At 36.0% G+C, this 20,202-nt stretch overlaps 1 protein-coding gene across 5 annotated transcripts; it reads right to left on the bottom strand.

Annotated features, from left to right (window-relative positions):
* Positions 1-603: 603 nt before the first annotated feature.
* akirin1 (akirin 1) lies at positions 604-19,967 on the bottom strand. Of its 5 annotated transcripts, NM_001113800.2 has the most exons (6): positions 19,529-19,967; positions 18,437-18,502; positions 8,566-8,712; positions 4,206-4,340; positions 1,174-1,245; positions 604-1,034 (listed from the first exon to the last, which is right to left on the bottom strand). In NM_001113800.2, the coding sequence occupies exons 1-6, from the start codon at positions 19,731-19,733 to the stop codon at positions 1,024-1,026; spliced, it is 636 nt and encodes a 211-aa protein (NP_001107272.1). In that variant the 5' UTR covers positions 19,734-19,967; the 3' UTR covers positions 604-1,023. The 5 variants fall into 5 exon arrangements, 3 of the variants coding, with proteins under 3 accessions (NP_001107272.1, NP_001007187.1, XP_073780936.1); XR_012391398.1 differs by lacking the exon at positions 18,437-18,502 and having other exon boundaries at positions 1,174-3,701; positions 3,878-4,340; positions 19,529-19,906; XR_012391397.1 differs by lacking the exon at positions 18,437-18,502 and having other exon boundaries at positions 1,174-2,945; positions 4,100-4,340; positions 19,529-19,906.
* Positions 19,968-20,202: the final 235 nt, after the last annotated feature.

Genomic DNA, 20,202 nt, shown 5'->3' with positions numbered 1-20,202 from the left:
CTGCTGTTACCAGTTTCTCCAGTGGCTAGCTGTGTACGTTTGGAGGATTTGAGATGCAGAGAGGAGCTGACTGCGACCACAGAGTTTGAATCCGAAGAAGAACGGTTACAGAATGTAACAAAAATTGGACAAAAACAAAAGCCAATAAGTAATATCAGAGTGAAAATGTGATAAAATCTGAACGTGGTAAGAAAACGTGGTAAGAATCAGGGTTTTTCATTTCTGAATTGCTTTTGAAAGCACTGTCAGTTGGGATTAGGGTGGGGAGAAATAGTTCGGTCAGTAAGTCAGTCGACAGCGGCCTCAGGTGGATTTACGTGAGAAGAACAGGCACAGATGGCACTTGCAAAAGAAATTTAAGATCTCAAAGTGTAGACAGTGGCCTCTGGTGGATTCTCGAAACCAAAAAATGCAAACGTAGCTCCTGGGACATATTTGAAACTCTCCAGAAATGTTTATAGGGGTACATAATCAGAATGTGCATGGGGTGACTACTTTAGTGCAGCATCATTAAATCATTAAAAAAAGACCAAACACTCCCTTCATAATTTCCCTTTGTGCATTCATAAGTTCACACATAAAAAGAACAATCACTACAATTGCTGACTTATCACAGATATTTTATTTGTCAAAAAAAGAAAAAAAGGAGGTGAAGAGTTAAAAAACAGACCGAAGGATAGAGGGAGAGTCAGGTAAATCTGCTGCAGATCAGTCACGTTACATTATACAGAGATGATCGCATCAGTCAAGCTTTTTACAGCGATAGTTGACATCTTTTCTCAGAAATTCTTAAAGAGATTAAACCTTCTTAGAATGCATCTAGATATGCATGTTTGGTGTTGGGCCATCAGTAACAGTTCAGCAATAAAAATGAGTTAAATGTGGATAGAACATGGCACCCAAGCATTTTAAAGGAGAAAAAAATAGAATCAAAAGAATGGAGGAAATTTCAAGTGAAACAAAGGAAGCTGGTTCTGTAGCAACCAGCTGCTGAGGGATGGCAAGTACCATCTATAATGTTCTTCAAGACACATCTGAAAATAAACAGACCACAATCAGCATTTAGACAGATGACAAAGTGGAGGGAAAAAAAAAAAAAAACTTTATACTCAAAGCAATCGAATAACGTAAATAAAATTTCACAATGTTTGATGAGGAAATTAATACACTTACAGCTTGCAGGCCTGGCACCATATCTTCGCATAATCTGATCCTGTGTGAATTTCACGAAGGACTCGTATTGTTCTTAAGAGAGAAACAGAAAAACAAATAGCCATTAGAGAGAGTCACTGTGGCATAAGACAGTGTTGACACCTGATATTTTACGTTTGTCAGTTTAGTATTTCAAGTTCAGTCATAGGAAATTGTACAATTTTAAAAAGGTGGTGTTGCACCAAACCTCACTCCTAAACCCAACTGTCATTAATCGATGAGCAAATCTTACTAAATTGTACGAATTAGAACGTATGACTTCATATGAATTAGCTACTAAACAAAAAGTTAAGAATTGCTGTGAGATTTTGTTGGGTAAACTAGAAACATAGCATCAAGAATAAATGTACAGCAAAAAAAATTTGAATACCGTTATCAATAACTCTCCCTTAGATTGTTACAATCCCCCAAGGCCTTCAGAACACAAATGAAGATGTTTTTGTTTAAATCCGAGAGCTCTCGGAGCCTGCATAGACAGCAACTCTCAAGGAACCAAAAACATTCCATGTGGCTTCAGTGGTTCAACTGTAATCGCACAAAGCTCTAGGAAATAACTAAAATATCCCTCGCTATAACGTGGTTCACCTTTCGTAGCCTCGCAGACTTTGTGCAATTTTACATGTTTTTTTTTTTACAGCGCATTGTGTTTAGCGTCCTGATTGGCTGTAGAACATTGTCAGTTGATCTACTCAGAGTCTCCTGTACAGTACAGAATGCATTCAGCTTGCCAAATTAACACAAATATTAGATCACTAGCAGTGTGAGTTTCAACAAGAATGCAAAAAGAGTTGCAACTGTCAGCAGCAAGACCACCGTAAAATGGAATCGCATACCTGATGCGCCACGCATTTTACAATTGTAGGTTGTAGGCTATACAAAGTTTTATATCAGGGTTTGCATACTAGCTACGATTCAGGACACGTCTGTCACGTCACTGAGCACCATCTGAACAATTTAATTTTAAAAAAAGCATGCGAATGTGCACGTCCGGTGTGTGTTATTACCAAATGTCGTATGCGCGGCACGTTCAGTGTGCGACCCCCTGAAGTATGAAGTCTACTTTAGCTTTGTGAATCAACAACTGCAGGAAAAAGCACAATACATTGTATGCCGACATTATCCACACAAAAGCTATAAAGCTTCATGAACCTTTGCTGACAGCGATGAATGTTTGTGCTTGACAAGTTGTGATCTTTGGTTTCATTCTATAGCCTAATACTGGACAAATTTTTCATTGAAACTTTAAACAAGAGAAAAATGTCTGAAAATGTAAATGCCTGTCTGAGAAAAGGGTATAAAGTGTGTAATGAGGGGTTTTACAGCCTTAAAACATTTATAATAATTGTAAAAAAATGCCAACAACTTCGTAGATTTCGCCTATTGTGGGATATTTTTAGAATGTAACTTCCGCGATTAACACAGGACCACTGTAATCATAATAAACTGTAAAAACAACTTTGTTCATTCATGCCTTTCACGTCAGGTCAGTGTGTGCATTTATTAAACATCCTATTCCCCACAGTAAACACGCACCTAAACCTAACATGGAACAGAAGACCTAGGCAAACAGAAGGTTTTGCAGTTTTTTTTTTTTTTCAGTGCACAAAAGTGTTTTTGGAGCTTCATATGAACCACTAAGATCACATTGACTTTGAAAACCTTGCATCTTAGCTATCTATGAAGGATCCTTCATCTAAAATATCTTAACTTGTGTTCTGAAGACAAACTAATATCTCAGGGGCCTCATGTACGAAGACTTGCGTGGAAATCTTACTAAAACATTGCGTACGCACAAAGCTGTAAATGTGCGTACGCAGAAAAAAATTCAGATGTATGAAACACTGCGTACGCCGAATCTCACGCATATTCTTTTGTACATCTGAATGAACGTGAAACTGAGCGCAACATGCACGAGCACAAAACCCCTCCCTGCCTCCTCCCCGTATGAATATGCTAATGACTATGCTAATGGCAAAACCCAACGAAAAAGCAATGTCAAAAGCAAGCAAAAAGAGAAACTTTGAACAGAATGTGAATTGGAGGTGCTGCTTTCGGAGGCAGACCGGAGAAAAGCGGTGTTATTTGCAAGTTTGTTCTCCGGAATTAACAACAAAAGAAAAAAATAGAGTGGCAGAGTTTAGCTGATGCGGTCAACACAGTTGGGTCTGAACATCGCACTGAGTGCATTAAAAAAAAGAAATAGTGTGGTTTATATCTGTAAAATGTTGCAGGACGCTTAACAGTCTCAGTGGCGCTACTTGTGAGACGCATGTGACCATGAATTGATACGTTCGAGCATGAGCTCGGCTCGAATCCAGCGTCTGATGAACTCATTCTTGTTTTTTCCCTCGCTACATATCAGATTTTGCCAACTATTTATCACGAGAAAGACAAGTAGGAATCATCAATAAGTTCATATCAATAAGCATCATATTTTATTTGCACATTTATTAAATGGAAATGTTTCTGATTCACGCATGCAAATTCATCTTCAGATAGTGTCTTTATAGCAATGTGCGTGCAGTAGATCGCTCAGATTACATTGGGAAAACAGGCGACTGCTGCAAATTGTGCTTTAATGTTCAGCTGGTCAAATGTATGGTATGGAAACCTTATATACCTGCTGAACCCGTCTCATACAGCTGCCATTGCAAGGCTCAGACACTTTGTAGAGAGGAATTTAACACAACTGCCTCTAGGAGTCGCCAATGGAAAAAAAAAAAAGACACGCACAAAAAATGTGCGTACGCCTGCCAGAAAGCTGCCGTGAAGCTGCGCACATTCCCACGTTCAGTTCATTGTTAGTAAATCCAAACGTGAGCGATTCTGAGCGTGAAACCTGGCGTACGCAAAGTTTTTGTGCGTACGCAGCGTTGATACATGAGGCCCCTGGTGATTGTATTGGCATAAGGGCAAGCAATTAATAATAGAAATGTCATTTGTGGGTGAGCTAACCCATTAAATAACAGTGTGGGATCTGCAACATGTTTTACCTGCAAGCTTTGTGTTCAGTATTTGTTCGTACTCTTCACGCATCTTCTCCTCGTGATCTTTGATAAGGCGCTCACACAAATAGCCAACCTGCCTCAGTGTGAACAGTGGCTGATCCTTCTTCAATGATGAGGCACCTAAAAAATAATAATAATAAAAATAAAAATAATCTGAATATAAAGGTAACAGTTGAATGGATATTAAGTTTTTATACACCAACTTTTTCAAAATATCTGCTTTATATCTATATAAACAGCTATGAAATATAAAACACACAAAATACAGAAATAAGTGGTTTTCTTTTATTCATTATCAACTGGTAATGTAACTAAAACTGTTTATATATGAGCAATTCAAATGTCAACCTGGCCATGAAAATAATTACGTTTTCACCAAAATATGGAAACTGTTTCTAAGTTGTGTGTAAGCAAGTATTTTACAGTGTTTTAGAAATACTCAAAAATGTCTCTGTCAGTGTTTTCAAACTATTACATTTGATTAACCAAAGTCACACAAGTGGCAATTTCACACCGGTCACATCCATAACAACACTTTTTCCTCATAAATACAAAAATATTAAATAAAATAAAAATCAATCATTTTTGTTCTATAGACAGCCAACTCTTATCCTTTTGATTATTATTATTATTTCACAGAATTTCAAACTATGTTGTCTACTGCAAACTCAAAGTCTTTGTCACATCCATATCGCATGTTTATTTATTTTCCTCATTTAAAGTACAAAACATAATTACAGATTTTTATTTTTCTGGTCCTATAACTCTGTGGTTAGTTGTTCTGGAAAATATAAACAGAAGTTTCAATATATTATTAACATAGACTTTTCTGTGAATTTATGTTTTGAGTTTTTACTGCAAATGTTGCATCCATAAAGCTGCAATTGTTCATGTGTGTATATATATATATATATATATAGTTTACAGCTGATACAATGAAATATTGTGGTAAAAAAAGCCAGTTTGTAATGATGATGATGTATTTTTATTTAATGTCATGTCAGTAACAAAGGCTATTTTTATGGCAAAAAGGTTTCTTTAATAAATATAAAACTAAAAACAACAAACAATTGAATACATAAATTAGATAAGATTTTTTAATGTTAATGCATGATAAAACTTTTCCTGGTGACCCTTTCCTAAATATATATCATCAAGCGAGTTCACCAGTTTGTAATAAATCAATGAAACAAGTGGTTTTGTACAGCTAGAAATCACTGGAAGAGAATTGGACTGAAAGTCTGACACATTAGTTTCACAAACCACTTTGCTTGGTCTGTTATGCTGAAGTTATGATTACAACCAATTTTTTATGCTGATCTGCTGCTTATGAAACATTTCTTGTTACTATAAATGTTGAGGTGCTTTATATTTGTGCCAACATGACAAGAATATTGGATGAATAGAAAGTTTAAAATAGCATTCATTTGTCACTTTTGAAAATTGTCACATTATAAATGTCTGTGATCAAATTCGGTCAATGAAAATCTCATTACTGAATAGAAGTTTTCATTTCTTACATTTTTACTGACCCAAATTAATTGATAAGAAAATGCTCGATAGGCTATCTATCAAAATCATGTGCATTTACAATTTTATTTGACGTATTTACACCATTTGAATAAAAATCAACAGTACAAAATTAATTAACTTGAAGAATAGGGCTAGATTTTCAAGTGTGTACAGTTCAAATAAGTACTAAACAGCATATTCCCCTCGATGCTTTTAAATATTTCCATTTCTTACAAGTATCATGCTGCTGTGAGACCACCTTTTAAAAAGCAAAACAGTGGGCATACTGGCGATTTGTGCTTTATTGTATAATAAATCTACAATAATAAACTTTGCTGGTTTAAAGGACCAGTTGAAGCAAAAAAAAAATTTGCCCTACCATTTACTCACACTCTCCGTTATAAACTCGTGAACTTCTGTTGAACACAAAACAGCACATTCTGAAGAATGTGTGAAAAGCAGCTACTGACACCCATAGCAAAAACAAAACATACTATGCAAGTTAGTATCTGCTTTTCCAGCATTCTTCTGTTTATCTTCCGTTGTATTACACAAACAAATTTTTTGAACTAGTGAAGAATGAGTAAATGACAGAATTTTCACTTTAGGTGAACTATCCCTTCAAGGAACATGCCAGATGAACAGTACTCAACTTGGTACAATTTTGCATCAGAGTTTAAAGTTGAAGCGGAAGTGTATAATTTGATTCAAATGTACTTTTGTGCAAAATGCGGCTCCAAGCCAAATGAAACAGACCTCTACCAGCTAACTAAGACATTCAGGAACAACAAATAATTACAATGGGTCTAAACTATTCTAATGTGTTAGCGAAGGTTGAAACTGATATGTGCAGAAAACTCTAGGGCTGTGTCTAAAAGCTTATAGCAGACTAATTTCCTTGCTCCCCTGACAGGCAATGAAACAAACTTACAAAAACATACAGACTTCCAAGTATGAATTTTTACTATACTTTTCGTTCACTGGTGTTTTTTTTACGGTTTCAGTAAAATGATTTAGGGAATAGTACTAGCCATAGTACCTCTTTTCCAAACTTTGGGTTTTCACCATTTTCAAAATACTCTGTTTTCAAAAGTCAAAGATGCCATAGATAGTGTAGACACCAAATAATAATAATAATAATATCAATAACAACAACATTATTGTTATACCATATTTTATCATGGTTCTGAGTAGGGTTGTAAAAGATCACGGTTGATCTGTGATTAGTACGAATCACAGTCCACAGTTTGTAACACACGTGTCCAGCGGATTAGGTAGTGGTAGGTTATTCGGGATGTGGTGGGCTTCATTAAAGGTGTATTCTGTCACTACTTGTTTAGCCTGCATCAATGCATTTAAGGTAAGCTGCATGATAAAACATTTAAAATACATTTTTTTTTAATTAAAAAATAAATAAATAAATGAATTGGGCCAACAACCATGCAACAAATTATAAATGATGGTGATTTGCAGAGGTTTATTAATCCTTCAAATCTTTGCATTCAATTTTAAAAATGCAAAAATCTAGTAAGAGATCCAGTCTTTAGTCTTTCAAGTTAGTCTTGAAGTTACAAATGGTCATATAACACAGAAGTACTGGGAAAACAGTTTATAGTTTAGATAAAACCACTGATGTTTATGATAAAGACTAAAATCACCATCATACGCCTTTAACAACGCTCAAAAATGACAATTGTAGGCAGCAACTCTATTTAACCAATAGGGTGCAAAAATGACCCTTCAAAAACATGCCACTGAATAATTCTTCAAAAATGACACATCTGCATTGAAACGTGAAGTTTTATGAGTGAATAACTGAATCACTTATTCAAAATGAGACAAAAAAAATGGGTTATACAAATAATCATGTTAGATTTATACATTTAGCATTATTAGCAACAGTAGTTTTAACAGTGAATTTTTTTCACAGTCCTGAATATTTTACCTTTTATTTTTAGTCTGCTGATTATTTGTTAATTTTTTTGTAATAAAATGACAGCTTCTTAGTTCTGTTTGTTAAAACTAAATGTGTCTTGCAGTACTTGTCTTGTAATAAATGGAAAGCAAATTACGTTTGTCTCCTCTCCTTTTTGGCTGATTCAACAAATGGTTCAATCTGTGACTAAAAAAACCCATTACGTAATCCAAACTGTGAGATTTGTGATTGTTTACACCACTAGTTATGAGGTGCTGTATCTGTGGCTATCACAATTAACTGATGTATAAAAGATTCATCTTTATTTCTATAGTGCTTCTTACAATGTAGTTTGTGTCAAAGCAGTTCAAAATAAATTAAGAAAAGCGTAAAAGCCATAATACTTTAAACAATGGAGCATTCCAGCAATTCATGCAGGCAGGAGAGTGGTGCAGAACGCTGATGTAGTTCTAGCGTTGATTAGTTCTGGTCATTGTAATCCAAATGTCATTGATGATGGCCAATCCACTAAAGAGCAACTAAAAGATGAGCCTGTTACCTTTTTTTGAGTTTTTGTAGATGAAAACCTAATATACATCTACATCTCAACTCAAGCTACTGTCAAATGTGCAGTTTCAAGAGACCAGGTGCATTGCTGCCAAATAAGGTGCTGCCACCACTTTCAATAGAACCTGGTGACATTGCCCTCAAAAATGCTAATCTGAAGCCCTGAAAATACCAATGTTAATTTAAATTTACAGAAACTGTAAGTCATTTTAATTTGGACAATTTACATTAAATTACTGGGGAACACCCCCACATTTTCTGTTTGTGCTCTTAATTTTTGGTTACTGGGATTTAAATGTTGTCATATTTAGCCAGCAGAGGCGTTGTTTTAAAAGGCTGGAGTAGACTGACCTGTGGGAGAACTGGGGGAGGTAAGGGCGGGACTGGAGCTCTGGATATCGGTGGAGCTGCAGGGCTCGGTCTGGTTAAAGGCCCCTTCCAACTGTCGTCGCCTCTGATAGCGACTGTACTCCTGACGAATGTTCTGGAAGATCTGCTCTGTGAGGTCAAAGAAAGACAAATCGAGATTTAGGGAAAAGTAATTCCATTCAACTGAATAAAACATGGCAAAAACCAAAACATGGCATTGTTACACCTTCTACAAGACTTACAGAATGTCTCAAAAGTTTCAGAGCCATTTATGATTTAATGACCAGATATTTCTTGGATGATTATTGTTGATCAATATGACATATTTCATCTTCCTCATCTGATTAAATGACAGTTTAACTAATTATTTAAATTGAGCTCAATAATAATAATAATAATAAATTTTATTTATAATGCACTTTTCCAAGACCCAAAGCACTAAACACAATTGTTCTTTTTTTTGTGTGTTTTTTTTTTTTTTTGTTGGAGGGGAAGTGTTTTATATGTTTAATGCACTTAAATGTGTTAACTTAATTGATTTGCGTTGGGACAACATGAAGGAATTGTGTAGAACCCTGCATATACAGTTTTACAGTGCAAGTTTAAATAAGTGTTCATGGTTTCCGCTACATTCATTCTTCCGTGGCGGGGCACCACACCAAAATGCATCTTGCCACGACTACATTATCGCACTGAAAAGTATGAAAAGGTAAGTGAATAATAACAGCGCAAACTTTGTGACCTTGGTAGTGGTGTGCGTTATGTTCAACCCTTTAAGGTTAAGTGCTGAATGACTGACAGGTGCGTGATGCATGATACCAGCAAACACAGCGTAGCTTTCAGTAATGATGAACACAGTTTCCATAATTATACTTTATTTATAGATAAAGGTCTGTGGCTCTGCATATAATGACTTTATCCTGCTGGAGTTTATAGTCGTTTCACTTTACTTCAGGACGCATTAATGCCGCGTCCGCTCCGCAGGTCTATAGGAGACATTGAGATATTCCTAGTAAATATAATAAATGTTGGAGACATACTCGGTACAAAAATGTACTAAATCACACTTCAGCCACGTTTATTTGAGGGTGCGCAAGAAAATCTGCACTTGAGCAGCGTATATTTGAAGGCGCGCAAAAAGTTTTGTGCACGAACAGAGGAAATCTCAAGCAGAGATTGACATGCTTGTAGGCTATTACTTGAATGCGATCTCGACTTAATACTGCGCCCATGACATGAGTCAAGGAAATGTAGTGGTAGTGTAGTGGTAGATCTGTGTAAATGGCCAACAGAGTCTGCTGCCACAGCTGGAAAAAAATCCTAGAGGAAACACTAAGTGTTTAATTTATGCAGAATCTTCTCATTTTTGGCATTCAAGTTATTGAATTTACATATGATTTATATGATATACATATGTTTCATTTATGATTTAACACTACATCAGCAAGAATAGCTAAATCTTTGGCAAAATGAAAAGTAATTCCAAAATAAACAAATAGCACCAGGGAGCTGTCACATCAAAAGTGATTTCCCCGAAGTGTTTTTTTGGGATACCATCTTTTCCAGGAATAAACTACTCCATGTCTAATCACCTTAATAAACGATGAAAGGAAAAGCAACAGTAATCAGTGGCATTATTTCAAGCACATACAGCATAGGGAGGATATCCTGCTTTCAGTTTTGGCCCTATTACGAATAGAGTGAAGCAAGTTTCACTTCAGTTTTACAATAAGCCACAATAGTACATGAACAACTTCATTTTCATTTGGTATTGTGGTGGGTAATCTGGTCACCCAGTGAACAAGGCCCCGCTTAAATTTCTGGTAATTTTCTTAGAATCTGGGCTAAGCTGGATCCTCCATTCAAATCAACACATTAAGTATAAAAAAAATGATATATAGTCATAAATTATCACAAAAGAGAGAATTTCTCAACTTCCGGAATGTAGGTCATGTAAAGCTTCAAGGGTGGACAGACATCAGAGGGCTCCTACATCACTTATCTTGGGTGGGTGCTCAGAGTTTCCTTCTTTTTTTTTTTTTGAATAAGCCTTGAAATGGACAAAAGAATGAATACAATTATTTTTAAAATTCAAGGGATGTCTGCTATTGAAATATATTCTAGTAAAGCAGGCACAACCTATTGCACAGGACCTCGCAGTAGAAGACACTTCCTGTGTGTACAGTGCAGCTTTCATCTGATTGGGTATTATTTGTTGGCTTATTTATTTTGAAGGCTTTGTGGAGTCCATAAAAAGATTAAACATTTGCTGTATAAAAATTATGGCAAAGACAAATGTGCTTTTTTTGTCAAAAGGATAACCAAAAAATAAGATATTTTGACATTTAGTCATCCCAATGTTATTCCAAACTTGTATGGACAAGAAATGTATGATGTGGGTGAAAAATATGGCATTTCAAATTGCTTAGTTCAGTGGTTCTCAAACTTTTTTCACCAAGTACCACCTTAGAAAAAAATATGTCTCTGTACCACCATGACCAGTATTGAAATGCAGCAGCGACCTAATTAAGCAGCTACAGCTGTGCACAGTTCAAAAACTTGGCAGATTAATTCCTATTATTATGAATATTTATTATTGTCAGCCACTTTAAACATTATAAATAGTTTGAAAATTAACACTGTACTGTGCCTAAAGGTAAAAATAAATAAAACATCAGAAAAGCAAGTGATTAAACTATACCTGTCAACATTGGGATATGATAATATGAGATACGCCCCAAACAACAGTTACAAATATGGGGAGGAAATAGCTTCAAATGATAATGCATAACAAACATTAGAAAATCGAAAAAAGAAAGAAAAAAAAAAGATTTAGACTATTAGAATCAATTTACTGATCACATTGGGGTTAAGGGTACCACAAGGGTACCACAGTTTGAGAACCACTGGCTTAGGCCCCGTTTACACTAATGCGTTTTAGTTTGAAAACGCGCAAGTTTTGCTACGGTTACGCCATCCATCTACACTACGCCAGAGTTTGAGCGCCGAAAATGTTGGAGAGGCTGTTTTCATCCTAAAACGCAGCTGCTCCGTCTCAGTGTGGATGGGGAAAACGGAGACATCTGAAAACGGAGATGCCGACATTCGCCTCTATGATTGGGGCTTTTCCTCAATATTAAGTAGCCTACACACAGTTAAAGTTCTGCATCCTCTCTTTGTAAGTTCAGACTTCACAAGTTTGATATGGAAAACAGACCCCCGAGAACATGTCGGGTAAATCTTCAAAGCCAACATTGTACTGTATAACCTCACATCACCCTGGCTACATTGTTTCACTTTCTTAACAATAAATAAAAACATGAAGGATCTGCTATTTTCATTTTGATATTGACAACTTAACAGACAGCAGAAATGTTGAGGCGTTGTGCTGCATATATGAGCGTCATCTTCACTGTATGCGTATTCATAACAAAACGGAGCCGATAACATTACTGCCACCTTTCATTTTCATTGAAAATACGAAACATACCCTCTCTTTTGCTGAATATCAATTTTAATAATCAATAATGGCCATTTTAAAAGTATAACGTACAATAAGTTTATACATTATAGGAAATAAAGGTAAGCAATCAGTCAATATACAGAATGTACGTGGTTACATTAATTATTAATTTATTCGCTGCGATCAGCCAAAACACGTTACCCGAGAACAAGTCATAGATTCAAAAGACCAAAGTCGGGGAATATGTTGTTAGATATAGACAACAAGACGATTAAAATATCACGTAACAAATATAGTGAGATTAGATCCAGCGGGAGATCCTTGATTAGCAGTCCGATTAGCACAGCTCTCATCTGGGTAGATAAGCTGCAGCGGTTACCAGCAAGTGAGTGTGTGTGGTCACGTGATGTGTGTTTCAGCGTTTTGGTGTGGACGGAGAGCTGTTCAGAAACACTGGGTGAAACGCTAGTGTGGACGCGGATCGTTTTCATTCTAAAAAGCCGTTTTAAAACTAAAACGCACTAGTGTAAACGGGGCCTTAGTTTATATCACTTTCAAAACATTGAGTCCAATGCCATTTCATGCTTTCACTCATATACACTGTTAGACAGTTGGATTCATGTGCTAAACATAGCCGATAATCAAGAACGAATTTGGAAATATTCCCAAAACTTTGCCAAAAATCTTCCAAATAGGTTTTGAAAAGGTCTTTGTGACTTCATGAGCGGTGGAACCTCTAACTGGAAAGGTTACGCAGGAATAACTTAGAATAGTTATACAGAGTTAAAGGGATAGTGCACCCAAACTTTTTAATTGTCATTTACTCACACTTCATTCCAAACCAATTACAGTTTTCGTTTTTTTCCAAACACAACAGATGATGTACTGAAGAATGGTGTTAACTTGTACCCACTTACATCTATAGTAGATAATGCAAATACTATGGAAGGGAATGGTACCAATGTTTTCCAACATTCTTCAGTACATTTTTGTGAACAAAACACAACTTAAACTGGTTTGGATTGTAATGTAATGTATTTTTTTTTTTATTTATTGCCATGTCAGCAACCAAGGCTATTTTCATGGCAAGAACATTTCAATAATAAACAAATAACTAAAAACAACAAGCAAATGAATACGCAAGTTAAACAAGATTTTTTAGTGTAATACAGAATAAGAATTGAAAAAAATTTCCTTGTTTCACTTTGTCAAAAATGTCCCTAAGAGAGTTCATTTCATAAAAAAGTCTTATGGAATCATTAAAAGCAGAAGTCCAGTAAAATGTGTTTTACAGTAAGGGGAGTTGTGCACTACAAACACTGAGTAGGAGTCTTCATCTTTAACACGACATCTGTTAAAAAAAAAAAAAAAAGAAAGAAAAGCTTAATCAAATCTAGTCTTAAACTGTCTTAAAATTCTCTTTGAGATTTCAGGTTGGATTTTATTCAATTTATTATTTTCCAATGCATCCCACTTCTCTTGCCACTAAAATGTCAACTTTGACAAAAGGTCTCATCTATGAAGGAGGAATTTGACATTTCTTCAAACTGGGTAAGATCAAGTCAAAGGTGAGCAAATAATGACAGAATTTTCATTTCTGCATGGATGGATTATGTACTTGCGGACTTGACTCACTAGCTCCACCTAGGGCAGGGCAATATGACAAATCTCATTCCACGAATCAAAATGCAGGTCATCTTATATCCTGATAATGATACACATCACAATATAGTACCTTTCAGTAAATTCATTCAGTTAATAGTTGATATGCACAATGAGCACAAGGAACACTTTCTGTTTACGTTAAGCATACTCGAATGATTATTTTTCTAGGTTTATTTAGATCTTCTAGACATACGTTTAAGGAATGTACAAATATAAAATAAATGTTAATAAAATACAAAACACTTTAAAAACAGATAATTACTGGCCCATTATAAAAAGCAAATAACGTAAACCTTGTAGTTTTAATTGTGTAAGATTGCAGTCATCCAAAATTTTAAATGATTAAAGTACTACCATAAACAAAGCATTGTTATACGTCAATATATTGCAGGGCATATTCTTGTTGGAACACACTCATTTCATGTAATAATGGTGTTCAGATATAGCTACAGAAAGATGCACAAACTTAGTCAAAAGACAGCAGGCCCTTTGAATGACAGGTGAGCCCCTCTGCCTATATCAAATACTGCCAAATGCTGAGACTAGGTCCAACAGGTTACTTAGCAACTGTAACCTTATATGGTCAAGCCAAGCAATCAATCACAGTGGCTTCCTGAGAGAGGATGGGAAGCGATTCAAGACCCAAAAGCACAGAACGGATAATACGACTACAATAGAGGTGTGGGATGAACTGGACTGGGGGGTGGGTGTAGAGCTGAGGCATCTTATTCACTACTCTGAGGCTTTGAGGAAGTGCCCTCAAGCTAGGGGCTCGAGCCCAGGGTGTGTGCCTGCAATAAGCTTGATTCTCTTTTGTTTGGAGTTCTTGCATTATAGATAACCGTGTAAAGCAAAAACTTGTCGGAATGTTTGATGCATTATAAGGCCACAAAAAGGAGCCTTTTAAGATATCAATATGTCAAATGCTGGCTTATGATGCAGAGCTATGAGCTGCTGATGGAAAGCATAAACTAATGGTATTCAAATGTGACTGACTGAAGACATAAAACTAAAGGAGGATGTTAATGAGATTTGTTCTATAAAACCATAGGGGCATTTGGTTTAAAAAAAAAAAAAAAAAAAAATCAAGACTACTAAACACTAAAGTGGGTCTAAAGAGCAGCCACATTCTTCAATCAGGCACTTTGATGGGCAGGTTGAACACAGTACAAAAATATGCCAGACCAATGACTTTCATTATGTTTGTCTGGTTGGTGTCATGCATTTGAAATAAACCCCTTAAACAAGTAATTTCACTGGCAGCAAAAAAACTTAAATATACACTAAAATCATTTCACAATGCTTATCAGCTTAACTTGCATATATGAAGTACAAACATTTCTATTGAGATATCTTTTTATTACTATTAATTTGCATTAAATACCACTCACCATTTATTTTGCAAACTCATCATACCAAAAACAGATTTACCTAGTAAACATAAAAACATATCTTTAGCCTGTTAGCTTAGCATATTCAGAAACAGGTTACATCAATATGCTTAAGGTGCTACAAAATAATGTGTGTTTATCTTGGGAATGGTCAATGTGTCACCACTTACAGTAAAAACAAACCATTGCAATAACTAGCTTTTGGTAAATTATGACAATTAGGGATGGACAAAAATAAAGACACAGGTCTGCGGCTATTAGGGGTTTCACTTTGTCCAGAGAGCACGCGATCGAGTCTATATTTAAAATAATTAACTTTTTGAGCTTATATTAATTACGTACTTGTGATTATTGAAGCGCTTTGATATCCAATCCTGTCAGAAAGGAACAAACGCGAGAATGAAACATGAAAAATGTGTTGAAGTTAAAGCTTATTCCTTTTGTTTTCTTCTTTATTAATATATTGATCTGGTTGTTGATTTGAATATTTGATTGGGTTTACCTGATTAAACCATGCATCTGTTGAAGCTTAATTTTTTCATTTAATTAAATTATTATAGAAACTGTAGTGGGGGTTTTTTCAACCCCTGGCGCCCAACCAACTTTATTAGCCAAAAAGCCCTACAAAACAAAGGAGAAGCTGGAAAAAACTGCAGTAAATGATGCATCCGCAACCTAAAACATGAACAAACTGCCATGTTTAACTATTATCATCACCTTTTGGACTATTATAAACTCAGAATGATAAAATTACTTTCTAACAAGAGGTTACATGTGCTGCTGAAGATTACAGACACCGATGAGCGGTTAGCACTGACTGTGGGCTATGCTGCGTGTTGTTTTTGAACCTAAATAAGAACTAAATGTATGCTTTGTGTAAATTTTCTGTTAGTGGTAAGTAACATATCAGAGACTATAACGGGCTGTATTAGAGCTGCACAATTAATCAAAAAAAGATCAGGATCTAAATTTAACCCCCTATAGACCACAGGTGTCAAACTCAGTTCCAAAAGGGCCGCAGCTCTGCAGTTTAGTTCCAACCCTAATTAAACACACCTGATCAAACTAATTGAGACCTTCAGTCTTGTTTGAAACCTACAGGTAAGTGTGTTGGAGCAGGGTTGGAACTAACCTGTGCAGGGCTTCAGCCCTCCAGGAATTGAGTTTAACACCCCTGCCCTAGACGATCTTAATCCAGCATTTCTACGATTCTGCCAATAATATTTTCTAGTTCAGGAGAGAAGCAAAGGCGGCTGCACAAGTCTTTTTATTGTTTCACATACATTGCTCAGCGACATGTACACCTCCAAATGATATTGAAAGAGTCACACACTGTATTTATAAGGTATAATTCACCTAAAAATGTCATTTTTGTCTTCATGTAATGCTGTATTCTCGCGGTCTGGAAATCACACGCGACGTGAGCTGCTGACTGTGAGCTGTTATCAAGAGAGGGCAGGTGCGCGCCCTACTTTATGACAGACGCGTGCGCGTCTACTTTAGTGAACAGAACCTGCATACGCTGTAAGTAACAGGTAATAAAGTTGTAAATAATATTCAGTTTGTGGCACAGAGTGATCGTTTGAGAGCCGTGCTCGAAGTATGAACAACACTTAGCAGTGAAAATGAAACCGAAAGAGTGCACATCATTTAAATAATTATATCGCATTATAGTTATGACTGTGACAAGCATTTGATATGTTTTTTTCTTTCATAGCAAACAAACAGTTGTGCATGAAAATAAATCCTTACAGTGTCAGTATAACTACTCTAGCCTATATGCTGATTTTACCAGTAAATTATATGGTCTAATAATGTTGTCAATGATAGATTGTAAGAAAAGACTATAGTTAGACACTAGTTAAAAATGCTTAATTGTCTGGATTTAAATATTTGGGATAGCGCATGTACATAAATCAGCAAAACACATAACACCGTTTTATTGTTTTTGTACATTTGAATGAATATAAATTCTCACATTGGCTGCTTCTCGACCAAAAAGCCATACAAACATCTTTCTGTACCCACAGGTGGCAGTAGTCTTTGTCATTCCACAAAAGACAAACCTGAACTAGTGCTGCACAATTCAAACTGTAAACAAAGCAGCATTCACATACCATCTTTACAGTACTTCTCGCTCAGAGGGAATAACTTGTTCAAATTGGTCTAATAATAAGATTATTTGCGACAAAATGACGTTTTTCCTTATATAACTTGCTTAGTTTACTTTTGTCACTTGTTATTGTTCTCAAGCTTTAATTCACAGCTCAATAGCCAATCAGAGTGCTCTTTCACTGATGGTCAAAATGTGGAATACACAAACAAACTAGCCTGACAGACCACTGACAGCTTAAAACTGCAAACAGACAGAATGAAGAGTAGATGTTGCTCACAGAAAAACAGAAATACAGCTGTAGGCCTGAAATAATTTGTATAATGCATGCATGCATGGGCCTTTTCCTGATCTTTCAATCTAATATTGCAAAATAGACTTGTCCAATTCATATATGAACTTGAAATGAAATATTATCAAGTATAATATCAGCGAAAAGATACTCACTAAACAGTACAAACTAAAAAAACTCACAGTGAGTACAAACTAAAAATGCCAAGTCAAGATTGTGCTTTTTTTTCTTTCATAGCGAACTCAGTGTTGTGCATGAAAATAAATGTTTACTGGGTCAAGCCTTTATACTGTTGAACATAATACAACAGGAAATGTGATAATGACAAATGTTGCATTTTACCAGCGAAAAAATATAGTCTAATAATGTTTTCAATGACAAAACATAATAATTAAACTTCAGAATTATGAATAGTTGGATTCTGATGTCATCACTTCACTTCAATTAACAACCAGGACATACTTAAAGTCTGCTCAAGTCCACCATTTCAAGTCTATACAAAATTTAGCATTTTAACACATTAGCCTAATATGATCACTGTTGTTTTACTATAATAATAGCCGACTCATATTAAACTTTATTATACATGTACAGAATCGGGAGAAAATCATGACCTTGGTTTTAAGCATAAACGCGTTCATAACACATCCTGTGACGTTTAGATATTATGTCAGGACACTAAGAGAAGGTTGTCTTTTGATGCCATTCAAAAACATTCAGTTTGGTTGAATGGGTTTCCAGAAGTTGCCAAGTTCACACTGGCTTTAGACTAGTGATGGGATCAACAAAAAATACATTTTAATCCTAGATTGTAAACCGAACCATTGATAATTTGGTTTTCAATGAGAAACAAACAGTGACAGGAAAGACTGCTAAATAAATTAAATGAAATAACTGACAAGCATAAAATGAATTAAACTAGTCTGAACCTATTTGCTGCACCACATTTCCATCTTGTTGTAAACAGTTGCCAAGAATCCCAAGTGCCTTCATGTCTGCAACAACATATTGAATTGTTTTACAAAAAAGCCAATTATATCCAAATGCCAAATATTTTAATAAAACACAAGAATGATTGTTAATGGAATTGAATAGTTGGTAAACCTCGTTTTAATATACCAAAATCTAGTACCAATGAACTGAGCACCTATAACCAAGAAATTATGTCAGAATGAAAGAGTTTGCTTTTAACTGTTGTCAATTCATGTCACTCACAGTTGACTGATCTATACAACGTGGCATCTTGGATCTTTTTAAGTGTGATAAAAGCTGTTTTACCAGCGCTAAACAGCAAGATTTGGGCGGGTTCGCCAAGGGTCCATTAATTTTCGAATGAAAGCGGTACAAGTGTAACAAACCACATAAAAGGAACACACGACTTAAGCCAAATTATCCAGGTTAAACAATGTTTAATTGGGTGTTTTATTGACAATTAGTTCTATTGCTTCTTTGGGGTTAATATTTACACACACACCATGAAAATTGTGCTTTAAAACTACTGATAAGTCTAAATTAATCGATGCCATTGAATTCTTGCGCACATAGCTACCTTTCCTCTTTGTTTGGACATACTGGTTCAACCCTGCTGATAAACTAACTTGCTAAAGGCAGAGATGAACGTTAACAATCCACCCAGTCGTCTGTAGAAAGACATCGTCACATGCTTTGTTTTCGGTACTAATGGTCGATGACTGTGTGCGTGAACACTAAGCCATGAGAGTTAAATGAAGCTCTGTGTCAGCTAGTCTGTATTAGCGGCCGCTTTCAGTCTAGCTAGCCGAGCTCAAAACAGCTATTCATCCAAACTGCATAATTAACTACAGCCCAAACCAGCTATCCACCACAGCGTGGATTAGGAAACAGCCAAACGCATTCAAATTGTTACCCAAAGCAGTTTGAGGGGGAATTAAATTAACGGACTGACGAAATTCAAATGCCGACTAGCTGGTTAGCTGAGATTAAACAACCCCCATTCCCCTCCTCCATGTCAAACAAATGGCAAGAATCATGCCTTTCCTCACCTGGGGTTAGCCTGTGCTCTCCACCCATAGACTGAGGCGACATCGAGTGTGCTGGGCTCTCTGTTGACGGACGAAGACTGCACCTCTGCGGGGAAGGAGTAGTCGGAGTCCCCGGTAGAGGATTGCACCTCCTCCGCTTGGGGGACTGCGGGCTGAGAAGGGCCTCAAACTCCATAGATCGCTTCAACGTCGCGCCACAAGCCATGATCGTTTATTTAACAACACAATAAACAAATCAGACGGTAAAACAACAGCGTTTAGTTGGTAAAACGCGTCGAATTCCCTTTGTAAACTGACTTTATAACAGTTTTTTTAAACGGAGCTTCGTACGAAATCGAAGGCTCCCCCTACGATCGCACACCGGTTTAAACACCAAGTGCCAGATTTGTAGCAAAAATGCTAAAACGACACAGTCAAGGATTGTACCATTCGAGAAGAGGGGGGTAGGTATTACAAACCATGCTTGTTTATATTAAATTATAATTTAATTTGTTACTACGCAACAAAAACATATATTTAATAGAATGCATAGAGTATAATTTTAGGGCGTACTTCAAAAAGTCTTTTATTTTATGAATAAGTCTACTAAACTAGGTTTCGTCTCTACCTATGATTTCAGGTTTGTACTGATGCCCTTCTAGTGTTGTATTGCTTCAAATCAAAGATTATTAATA

Source organism: Danio rerio, chromosome 16 (assembly GCF_049306965.1).
Source record: "Danio rerio strain Tuebingen ecotype United States chromosome 16, GRCz12tu, whole genome shotgun sequence".
Taxonomy (NCBI): Eukaryota; Metazoa; Chordata; class Actinopteri; order Cypriniformes; family Danionidae; genus Danio; species Danio rerio.
Note: the sequence above shows the minus strand (reverse complement) of the source record. Positions and strands in the feature narration are given on the sequence as shown.